At 45.3% G+C, this 17649-nt stretch overlaps 1 protein-coding gene across 1 annotated transcript in view; it reads right to left on the bottom strand.

Moving 5' to 3' along the window:
- ZNF41 (zinc finger protein 41) overlaps positions 1 to 17649 on the bottom strand; it is a 40102-nt gene that overhangs the window by 6296 nt on the left and 16157 nt on the right. Inside the window, exons 2-4 of the mRNA XM_044235048.1 lie at positions 14341 to 14647; positions 1071 to 1197; positions 711 to 806 (exon numbers count right to left, since the gene is read on the bottom strand). Coding sequence (XP_044090983.1) covers positions 711 to 806; positions 1071 to 1197; positions 14341 to 14412 — 295 coding nt within the window. The 5' untranslated portion in view covers positions 14413 to 14647. The remainder of the gene's footprint in view (positions 1 to 710; positions 807 to 1070; positions 1198 to 14340; positions 14648 to 17649) is intronic.

The following is a 17649-nucleotide window of genomic DNA, read 5'->3' as shown; positions in this document are numbered from 1 at the left end:
GAATTAAGACCTGGGGCACAATATATTTTATATGTACTAAAAATAGACTCATAAACCCATACTTCCAGCTTTTAACGGATACAACACAAATTCACAGATAAACACAGTAGCTCCATTGCCCCTGGAACGAACATGCGGAATTGGAATAAAAGGGAAGAAATGTTAAAATGTCTGAATGTGCAGGGAAAGAATCTAAGAGAAAGGGGGTGGGAGCGAAGTGATCCAGGATACAGAGATGAGAGACAGCTCTCTCGTCAAAATGCCAAGCAATGAAGACAATGGCTATTTGCAAGAATTGTACTTGGAGAAACTGTTCAGGTATCAAAGGAGCTTCCATGAACTATCTCCAATAAACTATAGAAGTTTAGAACTCTTGGGGTGCCTGGGTGGCTCAGTTGGTTAAGCATCTGCTTTTGGCTCAGGACACAATCCTGGGGTCCCTGGGATCAAGCCCGGCATCCGGCTCTTTACTCAGTGGGGAGCCTGCTTCTCTCTGTCTCTCTGTCTCTCTGTCTGCTGCTTCCCACTCCTCTGCTTATGTGCTTCTCTTGCTCTTTCAGTGGAATAAATAAATAAAATCCCAAGGAAAAAAAGGCAGTTTAGAACTTGCAGGCAAGTTATCTTCACAGCCTTTCAAAGCTATCAGCCTCTTCGAAAAAAAATGAGATTTGCTTCCATGTGCCCCATCTGCCTGAGTCACACTCACTCACCTGACCAGCTCTGATGTGGGGTTTCCCCCTCCAATGTCCATGGCCCCTCTCCTTGCTCCAACTTGAAGATGACCTCTGGTTTGGGAACCTGGCACCCTGTTAACAGGACATAGTACAGGATTGGGTCCAGCTGAGTGGATTTCAGGGGACTTTCAATGACATTTCCATTTGCTCTCCAGAAAAGTAAGCACATTTCATTGGCAACAGAGTAATAATGAGTGCTGAAAAGGGACTGAAGAGTCCTGGACAGATCAAAGATGACCCCATCACACACTCAAGATGTTCCAGAACACCCAGCAGCTGAGAATGGAAATAGCCACACTCAGGCGCCTGGCAGGCACACAGGGCAGCTGTGCTTACCCACTGAGCGCAGGTGGCTGTAATTCTCCAGCGTCACATCCCGGTACAAGCGTCTCTGAGCAGGGTCCAAGTGCTGCCACTCTTCCTTGCTGAAGTCCACAGTCACATCCTCAAATGACACGGAGACCTGTAACAGCACAGTCCCGTTCAAGGCAACAGGGTCAGCAGGGGGCGGTGGGCGGTGGGGGAGAAGGTTGGAAGGAAGACAAATAGGAAATCGTTTTTTCATGATGTTTTACCGTAATGTACCACATAGGGCTTTTGCTCAGTACCTGGTTTTGTATTTCATTCTGTGAGAGAAAAAAACTTATTGAAGTAGCTTGACATTCATTGTGTATGTAGTACGTTCATTTGTTTATATAGTCAGTCATTGTTTTGCAAACATGAGGATTAAAATAGGCTCTCTTTAAGTCCTCTAGTTAATGTGGGTACTACCTACATTTACTGATTGATCATGTGCCAGACCATGGCAATACAGAATTGAATAAAATAGAAATTGAATAACAAGAAACACATAGGGGGAAAGGTGAAGCAATAGAGCCTTTAAAGGCAATACAGAAAATCCATCCCCAGGTTTTGGCACAAAACAAAACAGGAAAAAGATGATATAAACAAGTATCTTTATGATCACAGATTAGGAAAATAATTCTCAAAGAAGATGCAAAAAAAATTAACCATAATGAAAAAGATTGACATCTGGCTACCATAAATTTTAAAGCTTCTATTCATTTAAAAGGTAGTGTTATAAGAGAAGAAAAGGAAAGCCACCGAATAGAAGATATCTGCAACACCTATTACTGTCAAAGGGTTTATATCTAGAGGACGTAAAGAACTCTTACAAGCCAATAAGATCACCGAGGAGAAAAGTGGGCAAAGCATTTGAACAGGCATTTTACAAAAGTGGAAATTCAAGGTTTCGGTAAACATGAAAAGGGCTTAACCTTAGTAACCAGGGAATGCAAATTTAAACCACAGTGAGGGGCATCTGGGTGGCTCAGTTGGTTGGGCATCTGCCTTCCACTCAGGTCATGATCCTGGGGTCCTGGGATGGAGCCCTGCATCGGGCTCCCTGCTCAGCCGGGAGCCTGCTTCCCCCTCTCCTGCTCCCTGTGCTTGTGCGTGCTCTGTCAAATAAATAAATAAAATCTAAAAAAAAAAACCCTCAGTGAGATACCACTATAAAATCCCTAGAATGTCCTCAATGAAAAAGACTGATAGTATGAAGTGTTGAGGAGAATGTGGTATGATAAGAACTCTCATATTTCTGATGGTGATCTAAATTGGTGCAACTTTGCTGGAAAGCATTTTATCTTTATTGGGTAATGTTAAAGCATGCATACACGAGAACACAGTGATTCCACTCGTGGCAATATGCCCAACTGGAATATGTGTACATGTGCAAAGGGAGGCATGGCCCAGAATATTTACAGCAGCATTATTCAAAATGTGTATATTTCATGATAAAAAGTTAAAAATTGATAGTAATTAAAAAACCAGTGTTCAACATAATAGTAACAGTATCTATTCTCTGTGTGAAAAATATTAAGAATATTTTCTGGGGGGCGCCTGGGTGGCTCAGTGGGTTGAGCCTCTGCCTTCAGCTCAGGTCGTGATCTCAGGGTCCTGGGATCGAGCCCGGCATGGGGCTCTTTGCTCAGCAGGAGTCTGCTTCTCCCTCTCTCTCTCTGCCTACTTGTGATCACTCTCTCTGTGTCAAATAAATAAATAAAAACTTATAAAAAAGGATATTTTCGGGGATGCCTGGGTGGCTCAGTTGGTTGAGTGACATGCTTTTTTTTTTTTAAGATTTTATAAAAACAAAGATTTTATTTATTTATTTATCTGACAGAGAGAGAGAGACAGCAAAAGAGGAAACACAGGCAGGGGGAGTGGGAGAGCAAGAAGCAAGCTTTCTGCTGAGCAGGGAGCCCCATGTGGGGCTCGATCCCAGGACCCTGGGACCATGACCTGAACCGAAGGCAGACACTTGATGACTGAGCCACCCAGGAGCCCCGAGTGACCGATTCTTGATTTTGGCTCAGGTCGTGATCTTGGGGTCATGGCTTGTGTCAGGCTCTGCATTCAGTGCCAAGTCTGTTTGAGATTCTTTCTCTCCCTCTCTCTCTGCCCTTCCTCCCACTTCTGCTCCCTCTCTCTAAATAAACCAATAAAAAAACGTTAAAAAAGAATATCTTCTTAGTGCCTTTTATTTGCATAATCCCTAAGCATATTACACCCCCCAGACCCCCATGCCACACACACACACACACACACGACCCAAGACCAGTTTTCTGGCTAGGGAAATCTGGGGAGCTGGGGAGAGAACCATGTGAATGTATTACCTATTCAAAAATTAAGTTAAAAATCACCAATGGGACCAAAATGGAATAGACATAATTCTCTCTATTTCTCCTGCTGAGTACAGCTAAAATCCCAGGACATTATATATAAAACAAAGATAAGGGTACTCTGTAAGTTGGAGAGAGGGAGGCAAACTTACCATGTTTGTCGGAACCTGAGGAATGCCACAGTGGTGATTTCCCCATTTTCTTTTTGCCCCACATATCTTGGACTAGGTGCTAGAGAAACTGGCAACCTAGAAAGCCAGCTGGCATAGACTGAAAACAGCCCCAGGAAAGCCTGCTTTCATGAGTTCAAGTACCAGGGAAAAGGCAATGTAGCAAGAGAGAAAAACTTCAATGATACCGCCCTGTTCCAGCCAAGTATCAGGGAAAAGAACTGTGCTCCTACTCCCATTCTCATCAGCAAAGGCTGAATGGGGAGCCTAGATTTTCAGCCTGGGGGTAACGAGACCCTTTGCCCATAGTATCACTTTAGGCCACGTGGGGCCCTTGGACTTCCAACCCCACTCGACAACAAGGTGTCGTCTGCCTTCCCACCAAGGTGGTGTCAGACATTGTGTGCAGGAAGGCCTGAAATCCTACCCTTGCCCAGTAGCAACAAGGGGCTTGTCTCCTTCTGGGGTGTCAAAGGAGGTCAACTGGGGAACCTGAACTTTACATCTACCTGGCAATAAGGAGCATTTTTCAGAATCCTCTTCAGAAGAAGATTCTTCCTTTCTAGCAGAACAGTGTCAGAGGAGACCTGTTAAACACAGCATTTAAATAAAATCTAGACTGTCATAGCTCCCAAAATATCCAGGACATAACCGAAAAATCAGGCATCATGAGAAGAAGCAGAAAAATCTCGACTGGAATGAGAAAAGACAATCAAGAGATACCAACATTGAGATAACACAGATGTTAGAACTATCTGACAAGAATTTTAGAGCACCTATCATAGAAATGTTTCAACATACTCAAAAGAAATGTGAGAATAGAAAGTCTTAGCCAAGAAAGAAAAGATACAAAGACAAACTGAATGGAAATTTTAGAACCTAAAAATACATTGACAAAATTTAAAACTCCACTGTGGGCTCAACAGGAGAATAGAGAGGACAGAGGAAAGAATCTGAGAACTTGACAATGGAACAATGGAAATGATCCAATATGAACAGAAAGGAAAATTGGCTGGAAAAAAAATGAGCAGAGCCTCAGGGACCTGTGAGACAGTAATAGAAGATCTGGCATTCGTGTCATCAGAGTCCCAGAAGGAGAGGAGAACAAGTGTGGGTCTGAAAAAATATTTGAAGAAACTGGCTGACAATTTCCCAAATTTAACAAAAATTATCAACTTACAAGTTTCAAGAAACTGAGGAAAACCCCCAGAGGAAAAGCCAAAGAAATCTACACCAAGACACTTTACAATCAGAAGAAAACTAAAGACAAAGAAAAAAAATCTTAAAATTAGGTAGAGAGAAGCCACAACTTACTTATGGGCAGAAAACAAAGTGACAACAGATTTCTCATCAGAAACCATGAAGGAGGGGCACCTGGGTGGCTCAGTGGGTTAAAGCCTTTACCTTCGGCTCAGGGTCATGATCCCAGGGTCCTGGGATCGAGCCCCACATCAGGCTCTCTGCTCAGCAGGGAGCCTATTTCCTCCTCTCTCTCTGCCTGCCTCTCTGACTCCTTGTGATCTCTGTCTGTCAAATAAATAAATAAAATCTTTTAAAAAAGAAAAAGAAAGAAACCATGAAGGAGGGATGCAAATGGCACAACATTTTTCTTCCCAAAGATTTATTTATTTATTTATATTGGCAGGGGGAGGGGCAGAGAGAGAGAATCCTCAGGCAGACTCCCCACTGAAAGCAGAGCCTGATGCAGGGCTTGATCCCAGGACCCTGAGATCATGACCTGAGCCAAAATCAAGCATCAGCTGCCTAAATGACTGAGCCACCGAGGTACACTGGCACAACATTTTTAAGTACTCAAAGAAAAGAACTGTCGACCCTGCCATATCTGGCAAAACTACCCCTAAGAAATGAAGTAGTAAAAGCCATCTGGGTGGCTCAGTCATTTAAGCGGCTGACTCTTGATTTCGGCTCGGGTCATGATGTCAGGGTAATGAAATCAAGCCCTGCATTGGGCTCCGTGCTGGGCATAGAGTCTGCTTAAGATTCTCTCTTTCCCTCTCCCTCTGCCCCAGCCCCCTTCCCTGCTCCCCTACCCCCCAATAAAAAGAAATGAACTGGTAGTGGCCAATAAATACATGACAAGGTGCTCAGCGTCATTAATGATCAGGGAAATACAAATCAAAACGATGATGAGATACTACCTCACACCCACTAGGATGGCTGGAATCAAGACGTCAGAAAATAGCAAGTGTTGGTGAGAACGTGGAGAAATTGGAACCTTCATATATTGCCGGGGGAGTGTAAAATGGTGCAGCTGCTTCGGGAAACAATCTGGCAGCTCCCCAAATGACTGCATATAGCTACCATTTGACCCAGCAATTTCATTCCTAGGTACATGCATCCTCAAGAGAAATGAAAATATACGGCCGTGGGGATGCCTGGGTGGCTCAGTGGGTTAAAGCCTCTGCCTTTGGCTCAGGTCATGATCCCAGGGTCCTGGAATCGAGCCCCGCATCGGGCTCTCTGCTCAGCAGGGAGCCTGTTTCCTCCTCTCTCTCTGCCTGCCTCTGCCTACTTGTGATCTCTGTGTGTCAAATAAATAAATAAAATCTTAAAAAAAAAAAAGAAATATACGGCTGCATAAAAACACGGACACATATGTCGAGAGCAGCATTACTCATAAGAGTTACAAGGTGGATATCACACCGGCGTACATCAGTTGACAAAGGGATCAACAAAACACAATACATCTATAGAATGGCATATTATTCAGCCATAAAAAGGAATAAAATAATGGACACATGTTACAACTGGTACATGTCCAACATGCCAGACTTCTTCCCTATCTGTATCTACGTACAAACTTACCCACCTATAGGGACTGGAGACTTCCTACTTTATTCTTCAGGTTATATATAACCTATTACTACCATTATTTATTTTGGTACTCAAATTGTCCCAGATTTGACCAGAGGGAGTTCCTTGAAACATTATGCTATGTGAAAGAAGCCAGACACAAAGATCACAGAATATATGAGTCCATTCATGTGAACTGTCCATAAGAGTGAAGTCTATAGAGAGACAGAAAGTGTATGAGTGGTTGCTGGGGTTGGGGGAGGCAGGGAACGGGGGTGGAGGGGTGGGGAGGAGTGACGGCTGCAGGAAATGGGGCTTCTTCTTGAGGTGATGAAATTGTTGTGAAATGGATTGTGTGAAGCTGTAATTAAGAAAGAAGTGAAAAGGAAATCAAGATATTCTCAGGTGTAGGAAAATCTGTGGCCAGCAGACCTACCCTAAGTGAATGGCCAATGCAAGTTCTGTAAACAGAAAGGAGATAATAAGAGAAGGAATCTCGGAGCATCAGGAAGGAAGAGAAAATGGAAAAAGTAAAAATACAAGAAAAGACAATAGACATTCCTCCTCCTCTTGGGTTTTCTAAATTACATTTGCAGGTCAAAGCAAGACGTATTACCTTGTCTACTATGGATTTCCATGTATGTAGAGGAAATATTTAAGACAACTGTATTATAATATAATCTGGTAAGGGTAAAGGGATTTAAAGGTCACTAAGTCTTCTATGCTTCATTCTAACTGGTAACATGTCAATGCCAGTGACTTATTTGGTGATGGAACTGTTCTGTACCTGTATTATTGCACAAGAATCAATACATGGGGGCGCCTGGGTAGCTCAGTTGGTTGGGTGACTGCCTTCGGCTCAGGTCATGACCCTGGAGTCCCGGGATCGAGTCCCACATTGGGCTCCCCGCTCAGCAGGGAGTCTGCTTCTCCCTCTGACCTTCCCCCCTCATGCTCTCTCTCCCTCTCTTTCTTCCAAATAAATAAATAAATAAATAAATAAAATCTTTAAAAAGGAAGAATCAGTACATGAATGGCAGAGAACTACACACACACACTGTAGCAATGTCAGTTTCCTGTTTGTGATACTCAGTGATGCAGGATGTAACCACTGGCAGAAACTGCGTGAAGGGTTACATGAGACCTCTCTCCATCTTTGCAACTTCCAGTAAATCTATAATTATTTCAAAAATAAAAAGTTTTAACAAGCTACCAATATTATCCTCAGAAGGACTGGAGTAGTGAGCACAGCAGAAAAGATCAGAATGCATTCATTTCTTTCCTCTCTGCCTACCTACAAACCTATCCCCCTATTATATGGGCTGGTGACTTCCTACTTTATTCAGTGGGTTATAATCTATTGCTATCATTTTTTATTTTGCTACTCAAATTGTCCAATTTGGCCACAGGGAGTTCCCTCCAGGTGGCTCCTGTGTCATTTTGACATGGCCTCATCTTTTAAGCACTCTATTACTTTTCAGTACAATGAGTTCTTCCACGGTCATTTTGTACTCTCTGCTCTAAACCTGGAATCAGTCATTTCTCCAAGAAGCTCTGGTTCCCATTAGTGATGAATGACAAGTCAAGGTGTGCTCATTGTGCCTGGCGTATAATTGTATTTTCAGCAGTCAGAGCGAGGGCTGTTCTTCCTTGGAATGCCAACTAATCAATGCGGAAGAAATGATGGGATTAGAAAAACATCATTAGGGAAACAGCAGAGTAATTAATTGTTAGAGGCAAGAATTGTCACTGGATGCATGAGAAATAGGATATTTACATAGCCTCAAAGCATCTCCCCACAAAACAGTTATTAATTACACAGGGAAAGACAGTCACGTTACAGAACCTGACAGACACTGTCTCAGTCATAGTGAACAAAGTTAATATTATCAATGAAATCTAAATTGATATTGAATGCCTACTGACACGAAGCACTGAGAAGAACACAGCACTGTTTCTGTGATACTCCTGAGCGAAAAAAGGAATGACCTAAATCTGATTATGAGGAAGCAAGAAACAAATCCAAGTTGAGGGACATTCTTCCAAACGGTCCATGTCATGAAAGCCAAGGAAAGGCTGAGGCACTCTTCTGGATCCAAGACTAAAAGGACATGCCAAGGAAATGTAATAAATGAACCTGGATTGGATCCTGGACCAGGGGAAAATGCTATAAAGGACCTTCTTGTGACAGCTGGGGAAACTGTATATTATACGTTCCAGATTAGATAATTAGGTAATACATGCTATGTTAGCCCCTTATCAATGTGAAATTTCTTCTTTCCGAAAACTGTACTGTGGTTACAGAAGACAATGTCTTTGTTCTTAAGAGATTCGCCTTGAAGTATTTAGGGGTAAATACTAAAAACTGTGTCTGCAAATTCCTCTCAAGCGGTTCAGAAAATAAAGTTTTAAATACAGCTGTGTGTATACACATAGACACGAACTTACAAACACACAGGCATATATCAAGAATGGAATGAAAGCAAATGTGGCAAAATGTTAACAGGTTATTTTGGATGCAGGGGGTACATAGTTCTTTGTGCTGTTCCAGTAATTTCTCTTTCATTTCAAAATTATTTCAGAAGAATCAAAAGTTAAAAACAAAAAACCAAAGCTTTGAAACTCCTCGTGGAAAATTTAGGTGAATATTTCTTTAGGCCTCGGGGTGGGTGAGGATTTCCTAAAGGACAGAGAATATGTTGGCCTCCCCTTGCTGGCGAATGATCAGGGGCACCAAGCGTGCAGGAACTCACAGTACCTTCTCCAGCACCAGTAGCTTCTGGAGGCAGCAACACAAACTCTGGGCCGAGCCCAGCACTTGGAGCATCGCCCCTACCCCAACCAAGCCAGCACTCCTGAGCACAGCCCTGAGGGTTGCTGAGAGGAGGACCTTCACTTGAGCCCCCAGGAACACACCTGACCTGTACCATCTTCATCACCCAAGGGCAGTCAATGAGGGGGAACCCTGGGGTCAGGCTTGCGGGAAGCTCTCATTCTGCCCGCCCATCCTCTGGAGCAGCTTGCCAGCTACCCCGAGGGCAGAGGGGCAGGTGTGTGGCCAACACGGGGTGGGGGGGGAGCCTCAGGGGGCGGGACATGCGTGGCTATTTACCAATCAGTGTGCAAGAATGAAAATACTCACTCATTTGGCACTGTTCAACATTTTAACAACTCCAGTGGCCCAAGCTAGTGGACAAAAGACCACCCTCAGTCAGTCCCTCCCTCCTTGGGAGTCATGAAGGTCCCGTCTGCAGGGAAAGTGTACAAAGCCCATGACAGGCATTCTCAGCATGGACAGACACAAGATAAATAGACGCAAAGTATACTGCCCACAGATGCCCGTCTTTGCTCCCCTTCCCCGCAAAAATAGCAGCTTTGGGAGGGGGGTTTTGGCGCCAGAAATCTGGGGAGAAAGTTGCTAACACAGACTCGCCCAGATTTCAGCCTCACCCCCACCTATGAAAAGGTTTGATTTCCTGTCCCATTTATACCGGGCAGGATGGCACGCCTACCACCACCAGGACCCCTGCAAGGACTTCCTCATCCGAGGTGAGGATCCCCACACTAGCTCCTCGCGGCTCTCCAGCGACCCACTCAGCTCTCCTGTCTCCCTTCGGGATCATCTGAGCCACACACTACGGGCTCTCATCCCGGGGGCCCTAGTGGGCTGCCAGGACTGACTACTCAGTGTCCGTTGTGTTTCCTGGCCCTCAGCTCCCGCCCTTCCCGCAGCCGGCTTAGGTCTGCATACCCCCACTTCTGGGCTTGCCTCACTCCTGTCGCTGAACACTTCCACATCCCCTCCTGTGATCTGACCCGGCCCTCCTATACCCTGTCCCAGCCTAGCAGAAGGGCTTCCGTGGTGCTTATGGGGCTGGCTGAAAGTGTGCAGCGAGTTCTTGGCTCCCTGGGCCCTCACCAGAGGCCAAAGACCCAGCCTCTGTGTGTGTTTGCCTTTGGCTGGGGTTGCTTTGATCTTCCCTGCTCCCTCTGGTCGGTCCCTGTTCCCTTGGACTGTTCTCGTACCCCTCCACGGCTCCCTCTCGGTTTCCCCTGCTTCCCCTGCCCACTCCTGTCTCTTCTCCCTGCTGCTCCCTCTGCTGGTCCTTATTCCCTCAGCGTTAGTCCCCATCGGACTGCCTTGGTCCCTCTGTTTACTGTTCCCTCTAAATGTTGCTTGCTCCTTCTGAGTGCCCTTTGGTCTCTTTCTGAATTGTCCCTGGGTTCCTCCAACTGTTCCACGCCTCCTGTTTCTTCTTCCCTCTGATGCTCCCTGGTGCCTCTGACTGTCCTGTGTTTCCTCCGACAGTTTTCCCTCTAGCTGACCTTAGTCTGCGGCATCATTCTTCTGATGGCGCCCTAGTCCATCTGGCTGTTCCCTGGTCCTGATGAGCTTTTCTTATTCCTTCTACTTGGCACAGACTGACTGCCCTTTGAGGCCCCTGACTGCTGTCCGGTCCCAGTTCTTCCCTGTGCCTTCAGCAAATCCAGAATGCATTTTTAATATACTCTCACTTGACACTCCTGCAACTGGTTTGGGGAGGTGGGAGGGGGGGACTTTGCAGACAGCTGGTCAACCCGGCTCCTAGCCTAGACTCTTGACCACCAAATCCTAGCCTAGACTCTTGACCACTAAAGTCTACCAGTTCTGGGTGCTCCGCCATGCTTGATTTTGGACTTTCCCTTCTCCATCACTTACATCATGTCTATTTGCTGGTTCTTCTGTTTCCTGGGTAGGGTTTCATTTGCCCAGGACTTTCCCTATTTTGATACTGAAATCCCTGATCCCAGGAAACCCTGTCACCCTATTCCAGGGAACTCTGGCTGTTCCTCAGCCTCTCCCTGGCTTCTGCAACTGGCCCTTAACCCCGGTGCCTGTTACATGGGGCCTCTCGCTGCTAACCAGCCTCAGGAATGCCTACTATGCCTTCCAGCTATTCTCTAGTCCCTCTAGCTGTTCTCTGGTCCATCAAACTGCTCTCCAACACCAGATAAGCTTTACATGGCCACTTAGTGGTTTCTAGTCCCCTGGTTAGCCCCGGGGACCTCCAGGAGACACCCTATGCCCAGTACAGCTTTGCTGTTCCCTCTGGCTGTTCCTGGACCTAGAGACTCTTCCTTGTTCCGTGTGGCTCCTGATGTCCTCAGCTACTCCTCAGCCTGGGAGGCCTTTCCCTGTCTTTCCACCTGTCCCGTGGGCCTGTCCCCTCCCCACCCTTCTCCCTGTTTATAGCCTCGGCAGCTGGTCCCTGCTCCTCTGGCTGCTATCCACTCCCTTCCCATTCTTTCCTATTTTTTTTTGTTCCCTGGAGCCTCTACCTCTCCCTATCCCCTTGGATTCTTCCTTAAGCCCTGGTGCCTTGTGAAGCTGCTTGTCCCACAGGCTCTTGCCCCGAATGCCAAACCTATCTACTTTAAAAAAAAAAAAAAAGATTTTTTTTTTATTTATTTGACAGACAGAGATCACAAGTAGGCAGAGAGGCAGGCAGAGAGAGAGGAGGAAGTAGGCTCCCTGCTGAGCAGAGAGCCCGATGCGGGGCTTGATCCCAGGACCCTGGGATCGTGACCTGAGCTGAAGGCAGAGGCTTTAACCCACTGAGCCACCCAGGTGCCCCTCTACTTTTTCCATTTTAGCCAAATTTTGTTTTCCCATCCCTCTGATGGTCTCTGCTCCTCTGGCTGCTATCTACCTTCTGGTCCCTCCTCCTATTTTGGGATCCCTCTTATTGTTCTTGGACCTGCTGGCTTTTCCCTGCTCTCTACTTCTCCAGTCCCCAGGACTATTTGTTGGTCTCTCCACTGCCCCTGGTTCCGGGCTTCTGTTTCCCGTTTCCTCTGTTCCGCTGCACTCTCATCTGTCCCCTGGGTCCCTTGGCTATCTTCCATCTCCAGGGAGAGCACCAGGGTCCCTTCAGCTGTTCCTCATCCCTCTTTCTCTTACTGACCCTTCTGCCTCTTTTCCAGGTTCAGCCACTATTTCCTGGTCCCGCTGGCTGTTCCCTACCTCCAGGGACACTCTTATTGGTTCTTTGGCATCTCTGCCCATTCCCTGCTCCCTGACGTCTAACGAAAAAAACAAAAAACCCAACAAATAAATAAGTGAATAAATAACATTCAACAGTGTCTTGGTCATTTCCATCTCTTCTTGAAAAGGGTCAGAGGTCTGTGGTTGGAAAGGAAGAGATGAATGGAGAAATGTACCCTGTAGAGCCCAGAATCTTTCATCTAGAAATTCCCACACACTGGCTGGGCAAGAGGCCACCTGCAGAAAGACTGGGGAGGAGTACTTTGTTGTGGGCCCAAACTGTGGGTCTGTGATTGACACGATGGAGCCTATACATTTCCCTGGATGGAAGGAAGGGCACTACGGTTAGGCGGCAATTTGTTTACCATTCGACAGCTTCATACCTTTGACCCAAATATAATTTCAGTGACGTGAGCAAAAGATTCAAGTGCAGGAATTTTCCCACAGCAGTGTTGATCACAACAGAAAACCTGAAACACCCTAAATACACATACAGTGGATTGGTTAAATTAATTCAAGTTTATCCAAAGGACATAATGCTGTGCGTTATGCAGATAGGAAGATAAAATACTTAATGCCCAGAAAATCATGTTAAGCTGACAAATGAAAAAGGAGGCAACCAAATACTGTGATTCCATTTTTAAATTTGAGCTACAGGATGTATCCGTGTCTGGTATGTGTGCACAGACACAGTCCTGAACATACACTCACATACATGCACGCATGTGCATACAAAGGAAAAATGAACTGGAAATGTAGCTGAATGTTAACAATGGTTAACTTTGGGTGATGCTGGAATTACAAGTAATGTTTCCTTCTCTTCTATTTGTTTACCTGTGTTTCTAACATTTTATCGTGGTATAATGAAATTATGAAACAATAAAAATCAAAATAATTTTTTAAAGCTTAATATCCTAGTGACCACGTGACCCTGAGCCTCTGTGACCAGAAGCCTGTCCCAGAAGCCTGTCCCAGAGGTGACAGCACCCATAGGAAGGTCTGAAACAAGGAGCTGTCGGGCAGGTTCTGGCTTTCTCATCTCCTTCTCCTGTTTACAGATTCTCAAGGGGAACATTTATTTTTCTTTTTATTTTTTTAAAAAATATTTATTTGAGAGAGAAAGAGAAGGAACGTAAGTGGGGCGGGGGGTGGAGGGGCAGATGGAGAGGGAGAAGCCGACACAGGGCTCGATCCCAGGACCTGGACATCATGACTTGAGCTAAAGGCAGGCGCTCAACAGACTGAGCCACCCAGATGCTCAAAGGGAAACTGTAGTGGGCAACTTGGTCTTGGCTGTGGTGTGGTGAGGGTGGAGGACCCATTCAGGAGACCTGGTTCCAGTCTAACGCTGTTACTCAAAATCCAAGGGGCCTGGGCAAGTCATGTCCATTCTCGGGCCATTTTACACCTTTGAAAGGAAGAGGAAGAACTAGAAGGACCCTGGATCCTGTTGTTGTCCTATTACCCTGCCATCTTCTCAGTTCCAGAGAAAAGGGGTTTTTCTGCCTTAGATCAGGATAGAGGAGAAATCAGCAAATCCCCTGAGACAAGGGAGAAAGGAGGCTGGGGTAGGGGGGACTGATCAGCTGAGCATCTACAGAGAGCCAGTGGAGAGTGCAGGGTCTGTGCTGTGGGTCAGGGGTAGTGTCTTCCTTGCTAGGACCCCGGATGTGGGGTGACCCTCCCATCCCACCTTCCCTCCATCACATGACCACTGAAACACACAGGGCTCTGGATGTGGGACACCGGCTACGTGGTACTCACACAGCTGGAGGACGGTGACCTGGTATCCTGGAGTCTTGGAATCAGCCACTTCTGTGACCCACCTGCCCCCTCCTTGTGGCCCTGGGGACAAGTCAGGGCTGCCTCCTCACTGGGTGAACTCTAGCCCCTGGAGTCCTCTCCCTCCTCACCTCACACAGGCTGCCATGTCCCTCTGCAGCCAGGACCGAGGACCACTGGGGAGAACTCTGGTTAGCTGGCATGTTCCCTCTGGGCCTCAGCTCTCCGGGCTCTCTTGCCGATGACTCCGCTCTTCCCAGGAGCTCGAAGCCGGGTAGGCAGCCGGGGACCCAATCAGAGCTGCTGGGGTCTGGCCTGGGGGCTCCGCAGAGACTCCAAGAAATGCTGAAAAGCCAGTGTCCACGTGGTCAGTCATTCACCATTCTCCCCACAATTGCCTCCTGGGGGCACCGAGGGGGCAGCTCTCTGTGCTGGATACTGTGAAAATGTTCAGTAAAACCAATACTAAGTGTTAGCATATAATATGAAAAAATAATACTCGTAAGACTTAGTATAAAATGAATGAGGGCTTTAATTCCAGATCTTCTAGCTAGAATTTGGGGGAAGTCACTTCAGTCTGAGTTTCTTTATCTTACAACTGAGGATGAAAACATCTGTTCTCATAGGGTCATTAGAATTAAATGGTATATTAAATACCTCCAAAGCACTCATTCCTACTTGGCACCTGGAACATACTCCATTGATATTAAATATTATTATTATTACAAGGGCAAAGCAGGTACCTCTTTTAATTTTCAAACTCATCCTATGAACTAGGTATTCTAGTAGTATTATTCCCATTTATCATCACATAGAGATGTTCAGAGATATTAAGAAAGGGGGAAGGACAGGGACTCAAACCCAAGTATGTCTGGCTCCAAGGTACATTTTCTTAAATACTAAGCCATATGGTATTCTGTACATGGGAGGTCACAAAAAAAATTATTTCCATTTCCTGCTGCCCTTAAAGTGCTCTGGCTAGAGGTGATCATACCACAAGTGCATAAACTGAGCTTCTGGATAATTCGGTGTCTGCTCTGGGCAACTGAGAGAGCCCACCTTCTTCTGCCATATATGAAAACATAAACTCATTGCCTCCCTCCCCCAGCTCCCATCCGGGCACTGACAACCAGCATGTCTGTGCAGGCTCCTAAATCAGTAACCCACACTGCGTGACAAAATCGTGTCCCAGATGGTATCATCCACTGGTTTTCATAGGTTCCCCCAAATAATCATCAACACAGGCGATACACCCTCAATAGCAAAACCAACTCAATGACTTTTAGAGACCAAACCTGACCTCTTATAGGACCCCATAACTCACAGCCCATATGGAGAATTAGTGACTCCCATAAAATCTTTAGTAATAGTCTATCACATACTAACTCACACAGTCCCGCATTTACCGATATACACAGGTCTCAATCAATAACTCGTAAAAGGCCACCAGACTGACCCCCCAAAACTTGTAATCCCAGGCTTACAAGCAATCATTTGCCACCTCAGGGTCCAATCAATAACTTTCGTGGGCTAATCAATGGCTTCAGATACATATATCTCCAACTCTTTTTTTAAAAGATTTTATTTATTTTTTTATTTACTTGACCAGAGAGAGAGAGAACAAGCAAGGGGAGTGGGAGACAGAGAGAGAGGGAGAAGCAGGCTCCCCACTAAGCAGGGAGCCAGATGCGGGACTTGATCCCAGGACCCTGAGATCATAATCTGAGCTGAAGGCAGACGCTTAACCAACTGAGCCACCCAAGCACCCCTTATCTCCAACTCCTATAAAACTTCAAGAATTTCCCAAGAATGTCACTCACTGCCCCATTTTGAATCACATATATAGGCTTTAGATTATCTAATCCTATTGGACCCTACCTCATTGATCCTTCCCCAAGGAAATCCCCCCAATCCTTGACTCCCAGATGAACCAAATCAGCCCCAAACCTGATGTGGCATTGAATTTAGAGGATAAAAAGAAAACCTAAAGGGCGCCTGGGTGGCTCAGTGGGTTAAGCCTCTGCCTTCGGCTCAGGTCATGATCTCAGGGTCCTGGGATAGAGCCCCACATCAGGCTCTCTGCTCAGTGGGGAGCCTGCTTCCCCCTCTCTCTTGGCCTACCTGTGATCTCTCTCTGTCATATAAATAAATAAAATCTTAAAAAAAAAAAAAAACGAAAAAAAAAGAAAGAAAACCTAAGATACTTCCAGGCAGAAACGATGTGTTATTTACAATGGAAAGGGCTCACAATGGCAACTAGACTTATTGTTTGCAATGATAGGAATCATATTAGAAGAAAATATCTACAAATTACTGAGAGAAAGGGGCTGAGATCCTAGAATTTTAAACGAATCCTAGCTTGATACTATTCTTCTGTCAGAGCAAAAGACAAATTTAGACATAAAAACATTTATAACATTAAATGCCACCATTCCTAGCTCAGGAAACCACTCAAAGGAAGAGTCTAAGCAATTATAAGTCGAATAGTAACAGGAACCTCAAAAACCAGAGGAAAGCAGTCTTGAGAAATGATTCTTGTAATATATATTATATCTGAATAAAGAAAAATAATGTAACTAGGCATATGGAATAAGATTACCATTAATTGGAAAATTTACAATAGCCTGGAAAAATCTACTGAGTAAAATGACGAAGAGAAGGCAAATCACGCACCTCTATTCCTAGATCCAAATGTGATTACAACATTATTGGATCTAGTAATAGAGAAAAGATAGACAATTATATTTGTAAGGAAGGTGAAGGCAACTACTAGCAGAAATTGACGTAAGTAATCAAAATCCCAAACTATCAGAATTCCTAGATAATATGAACCCAGAGGGGAATGAGAAATGTGACCAAACCAGCAAAAATAGGAAAAGAGCAGAAATACCAACCAAGTCAAATAAATAGTTAGCATAAAATAATAGAAGGCACGAAATTTAATAGGTTATAAATCAACTAAATTGAATGAGCTGACTCCTGCCATAAAAGACAAAGACAATGGGACTGGTTCACAAAACAAAACACAGGTGCCACATATGTAAAACAAAAAGACAAAGATGTGAAATGAAGCATTGGACAGAAACATGCCATTGCTGTTTATCATTCTTTCTGTTATGGTTGGTCGCTCTGTCTTAGTTAGGAAAACTCAGGGTCATAAAGATGTTCAATGTTTTCTTCTAAATTTGGACTGTTCTATCTTTTACATTTAGATTTATAGCCTTCTTGGGAAGGATTCTGGTGTGTGGTATGTGCTAGGGTCGAGATTCATTTCTTCCAAGGCACCTGGGGGGTGTCTGAGTTCCCAGTCAGTTAGTGTCTGCCTTTGGCTCAGGTCATGATCCTGGGGTCCTGGGGTCCTGGGATCAAGCCCCAGATCACGTCAGGCTCCCTGCTCAGTGGAGAGTCTACTTCTCCCTCTTCCTTTGTCCTTCCCCTGC

The sequence above is a fragment of the Neovison vison genome, chromosome X (genome assembly GCF_020171115.1).
Source record: "Neovison vison isolate M4711 chromosome X, ASM_NN_V1, whole genome shotgun sequence".
In the NCBI taxonomy this organism is placed as follows: Eukaryota; Metazoa; Chordata; class Mammalia; order Carnivora; family Mustelidae; genus Neogale; species Neogale vison.
Note: the sequence above shows the minus strand (reverse complement) of the source record. Positions and strands in the feature narration are given on the sequence as shown.